The 6,000-nt window shown below is 34.3% G+C and overlaps 1 protein-coding gene across 1 annotated transcript in view; it reads left to right on the top strand.

The window, feature by feature from the left end:
• The first annotated feature begins 1,910 nt into the window (after positions 1 to 1,910).
• LOC121386103 (PR domain zinc finger protein 10-like) overlaps positions 1,911 to 6,000 on the top strand; it is a 45,407-nt gene continuing 41,317 nt past the window's right edge. Inside the window, exons 1-2 of the mRNA XM_041516901.1 lie at positions 1,911 to 1,937; positions 4,491 to 4,693. Coding sequence (XP_041372835.1) covers positions 4,547 to 4,693 — 147 coding nt within the window. The 5' untranslated portion in view covers positions 1,911 to 1,937; positions 4,491 to 4,546. The remainder of the gene's footprint in view (positions 1,938 to 4,490; positions 4,694 to 6,000) is intronic.

The following is a 6,000-nucleotide window of genomic DNA, read 5'->3' as shown; positions in this document are numbered from 1 at the left end:
TCGCAACCACACCGTTCCACTCGTCTGGCCAAATCAAAAAGATAAATTGGTTAACGTACTTGTAAACATGTTAATAATTAAGAACGGATATTGTAATTAAAGGACGAGATTTAGCTGTCGGTTGAGTGCTCGCTTGAGGTGCTTGCGTAGCAGGATCGAACCACCTCGGTGGATCTTTTCCACTGATTGTTTTTTTTTTCGTTCCATCAAGTGCATCACAACTGGTCGAAGGCCGTGGTATGTGCTTGTTTGTCTGTGGGAAAGTGCATGTAACAGATCCATTGCTACATTAGGACAAATGTAGCGGGTTTTTTTCCTAATGACTACGTGTAGAATAGTTTAGTTTATTCATTTCTGTGTGTAGTCCATCGGTCCATATACAACATATTACAACATATACTACGTGTCAGAATTACCAAGAGTTCGATTTCCAATAGCCCACGATTAATTAATCAATGTGCTCTAGTAGTGTCGTTAAACAAAACAAAATGTTACTTTTCTTGTAATAGAAAGACATAATCTAATGGACTTTTTTAAATTAAACAAATAAAACATAAATATATATATGTTAATTGCAAAAAGAAAAAACAAAACAATAACAATACTACCCCCCCAAAAACAACATCACCCCCATGCATAATCAAACAATTAACTTTACAGATCAACCATCTCTATAGAATGATATATATATATATATATATATATATATATATATATATATATATATATATATATATATATATATATATATATATATAATGACAGATCAATGTTTACAGAACGTATTTTAAAACTTTGAAGAGAAGAACTTTATTTCGATGAACGACACCACTGGAGCACATTGATTAATTAATCATCGGCTATTGGATGTCAAACATATGGTAATTCTGACTCGTAGTCATCAGAGGAAACTCGCTAAAAATTTTCTAATGCAGCAAGGGATCTTTTATATGCACTTTCCCACAGACAGGAAAACACATACCACGGCCTTTGTCTAGTTATGGTGCACTGGTTGGAACGAGAAAACCCCCCAAATCAGCTGAATGGATCCACCGAGGTGGTTCGATCCTGCGACGCAAGCACCTCAAGCGAGCACTCATCCGAAAAACTTTGAAGAGATGATCGTGATTATCAGTTTACATTATGCTATATTCGCCACTCTAATAGATAACTCATGAACAGGCACGGCGAAAGCAAGTATACATTGGGGTGGGAGTTGGGGTGACTGAGATCGAGGGCGCAAAGCAAAGTTCTTGGGGGTTCGATGGTATGCTATCTCGTAACATTTTGGAAACTAGATGTCCTGAAATGCAATTTTCTACATTTCCTACGTGTGTGTGTGTGTGTGTGTGTGTGTGTGTGTGTGTATATATATATATATATATATATATATATATATATATTACTGTACTTCAAATAGCACATACCTAAACCTTGATTAAAGTAAATTTTTAACACAAATTTTAACCCACCCCCGCAAGAAAATATTATATAATACTAATAAAAACAATTAATACCCCCCCCCCCACACACACACCCTTTTCATGATTATAAGATGAAAACATAAAACCCTATAATTATGTATTGTACATTATAAGACTAATGAGATGAAATAATTTAAATTTACATGTGTAACATGCACGCGCATATTACGTAAAAAAACAATACCCCCCCCCCCCCCCCCCTCCATCTATAACAGTTGAGTTTTAAAAAGAACATAAGTAGGGTCATATTTATAAGCAATGGAGCTACATGCATTACTTATAACATACTGTCAAATATTATGATTGATATAAACTGTTACTTTATAAACAATACTGGCTAGTTATTTGTAAAATTCTACGAAAATACACGAAATATTCCGATGTTGCGAATCCTCATCCTACCGCAAGTCACATGTAATTTTGCGCGAGGAAGCGAGACTTGAACGTCGGGAGGTAGGTCATTTGTAAATGATCAATTGTTCACCCAAAATTATCTAATTCATCATATTTCAATGTAAACACGCAATTTAAACATCAAATACGCTTTCTTTATACAGTCGCACGTGTTTTAAGTCAGTTTTGCACGTCATAAATGTAAGTTTAGCAGTAAAACGTCAACAATGATCTCGAGGTCATGTTGCCCCCACCCACTCGGCGTATGTCGCCTTGGTACGTTCCTTCTTGGTATTATTCACTAAAAATGGGCCCGTCCTACTACGGATCATTTTGTGAAAGGGGTGCTGGTGAGATAGAGATTCTTATTACAGAGATGAAAATTAAATGTTTACTTATTTTGACAGTTGAAAGCTTTACGAATTTGCAAACAAAATTGTCTTTCGGTGTTATTTGCATAATTTATTCGATGCATCCAACATGTCTTACCTACCATGTCCATTACTGGGTGCAGAACGCATTTAAATAGTTTGCAAAAAATATTGAAGCAATTCGATTATTTTATAAATTAACTTCTACCTATATTTAAAGTTAGGGATAACATATATTTAGTATTTATATATTTATTGTAATATCTACTAAAAGTAAGTCAAAATGAGACAATAAACGGTTAAAACACTGTTTTGTAGCCGTTACTGTATTACCCATTTCGTACAATGCGGTGCTCCATCCTTAACCCCCCGTTTTAATGGGGACGTCAACTTTTACGGAGTGTCTACTGTATATAGGGGTAGCTAATAGCTCGGGTGCGACTTTCTATTTTAATATCTCAGTAGATTATTATAAACTATTTGTCAGTAACTTGAGGATCTTATTTCTCATTTCAAAATGGCTTCTCCAACAAGTTGTTTGACCTACTAGAAATAACATGTGGTGAATAGTTAACTTTTTTTCTGCAAACATGCTTATGTTACCTTGTTGTGTTCGAAGTGGATTCATCCGATTTTTATTTAGTCCTATTTGAAAGATCGAGTGGTGTTTCAAATCGAAAATAGAAAGAAATAATGAATGGAAATTTAGTTAATGTAATACAAAACAACAACATATACACATAAGAAACATTTTCTAATTACATATTCATAAAATAAATATATCGTAGCCATGGGATTATTGTATATTCTAAAGGCCATTTTTTTTATAGGAAAAAAACAAGAAGAAATTAAATTGTATATTATGTTTATGATGATCTAAATACTTGTGGGATTTTTTTTAAAGATATAAAATATCCATTTAATAATTAATATTATTAATTTTTTGTATTTACTCTAAAACATTGCTTTTTTTGGAGGTAAAATTGTACAAAATCTTTTGGACATGTATAGAACATTTTGAGACAAAAGTGAACAGCTTAGACTTTCAGTTGGACTTTTATTTTTTAATATTATAAGTTTAAGTAAATGGATTTTTATGTAACCTTTGTTACACCAGTTGTGGAGCACTGGCTTGAACGAGAAATAGCCGAGAAAGCATGATTTAGGGTACCACGGCAGAGCTAAGTCTGGGTGAGCAAACTATTTTGCCATATTGTCTGTTAAACTTCAAAAATTGAAGAAAGCAACAGTTCTTTAAAAAGAAAGTCAATTATTACATGAAATTATTTTACCAAATTAATATAAAATCTGCAAGGCAATCAATCAATCTTTATTTCTTTATATATGAATAATTAATACAAAGAACATAGCACATTTTAAAACATAAGTAAGAAAATTTAAATAAGAACATTTATACAGTCATGTATGGATTTTACGTGAATTATGTTTTGTACCTAGACAAAGATAATGTATATCATTTAGATGGTTTAATAATAATCAGTGTTTCTGCCAGAAAGAAATTTTTGGGTATGGTGCTATGACCACAGTCAATAGGGGGTATGGGGGGCCTACCCAGAATTGGGTTAACTTTAGGGTTAGGGTTAAGAAAATCATACAATAATGATTAGTAATTAATTTTGTCAAAAGGTCAACTTTAAAAAAAAATTAAATCTGCAAAAATGTTTGGTATGGCGCCATACCCATTTTACCCTTTGGCAGAAACCCTGATAATTAATAGAACTATGCTGCCTATTCTGAGGTAGAGGATGTGAAAAGTTCTGTTTGTTTATGAGGGGACATGAACACCATAGCCAATGAGGAGGAGACAAACAGGAGAGAGAGAAAAAAAGAGAAGACAAAACAAAGGAAAAAGAAAAGCTGCATCAATTCTGAAACTTTTATCTGACCAGAGACCGACTATTATTATTTTTTTTGTCACAGTCAGGAAAATATTTCAATGGCAGGGGATTCGGGACAGTCTCTCTAAACCTTTAGGCCTCTAAAAATTGTGAGAACGATCCTTTCGTTTGTGTGTTGTTCACGCAAATCTAATTTGTGTAACTTATTTCCCATTTGTGCATTAAATTTAACATTATTTACATCCATGGACTTAACGAGTTATGCAAAAAAAAAATGGGTTACCTGATTTATTTTTGTTTAACTCATAAATGGTTTACGCAAATATTCAGTTCTCAAAGGCCTGACCTTTTTGTTTACATGTTTTACCATTTGACAATTTCAGCACATCGATGTTAATACATTCACCCAGGGTGATCAGTCTTCCTTTGTGCTGACAACATGGCAGATCAGAATAACCAGGACGACGATTCTGTCTGGAACCCGCCCAATCAGAACCAGTATGTTTCCGTGACGACGTCGTCATTGGATACCACATCAGTGACTCCCACTTCCGAACAGTCATACACCAGAGCTACAACTGTTCAGGTTTAGTGATTTTCACTTTCATTTTAACTGGATTGTTCGCCTTATATCATCGATTAACTTCAATAACAAGTTACCTGTCCTATCTGAATATAGTTTTTTAATGTTCATGAGGTTAAAGGGACTTAGCCTAGTTTTTAAACACAGGAATATTTGTTACTATTAGAGCCGTTTTTGATAACTGACATCATACTTTACTTAGATGTTATGGTTTAGATTATCAATTAGTGTACATTCGCAGTGTTTTTGGTCATCCTGGTGTTTTTAATATCACAAAATGCATTTCTCATATTTTTAAAAATGAAGAGTTCAGGCGCAAAACGCGATATAAACCATTTTGTATCTAGTTTTTAGTTAAAGCCATTATTGTATGTCAGTAAGGGCTAATCGTAGGCCCGCTGTTTTGCTGCAAAACGTGATTGATCCTTATGAAATTGTATTGGGTAAATCCCGTTTTTGTTTATCAAAATGCGATAGAAGCCAATTAAAAAACCCATTTTTACTGAAAATTAAAAATGGATATATCGCGTTTTGCACCTGAACTCTTCAAATGCACAAGTAAAAGTTTTGGAGTCGAATTTTAGTCTATTTTCAAAGGGTATTTCACCATTTCAAAGTCATAGACTTGTGTTTCACTCAGTTGTAACTTTATCCAAATGTGTTACAGGTTTGTAGATTAACTAAACTTAGTGTTAATTTTCACGGGTTGAAACTAGGGTCTGTCCCTTTAAAAGAGTTGAGCAATATTTACAGGAGTGTAGCATGGTCTGGATCTTCAGAATAGTATTTCATGTCAACTTATTTTCGTGCTTATATCCAATTATGGTTGAAACACGCTGTCCTGGGCACACACACACACACACACCTCGGCTATCTGGGCTGTCTGTTCAGGACAGTGGGTTAGTTGTTCGTGAGAGAGCAGAGGGTATAGTGGTCTTACACTTACCCATTGAGTTGTTAAAACTCGCTCTGGGTGGGAGCTGGTACGGGGCTGTGAACCCAGTACCTACCAGCCTTATGTCCGATGGCTTAACCACGACACTGGTTCAAAATATTAACCTAGCAGACCCTCAGGACTTCTAGAATTTTTATAAAATCCACTAGCCATGGGATCAGTGATTTTAAAAACTTACTAGCCACAATTACAAATTCACTAGCCCTACTTTATTTTATCATTATACAATTTTACTACATAATAGTAATAATCAGATATGCCACCTAAAGAGAGAGATAGAACTTAAAAACACTAACACTGGGGGGATGGGGTGGGGGCAGGATATTCATATTTACAAAACAGACTTAACTGCAAC

The sequence above is a fragment of the Gigantopelta aegis genome, chromosome 12, assembly GCF_016097555.1.
Source record: "Gigantopelta aegis isolate Gae_Host chromosome 12, Gae_host_genome, whole genome shotgun sequence".
Lineage (NCBI taxonomy): Eukaryota > Metazoa > Mollusca > Gastropoda > Neomphalida > Peltospiridae > Gigantopelta > Gigantopelta aegis.
This window is presented reverse-complemented; position numbering and strand designations above follow the sequence as displayed.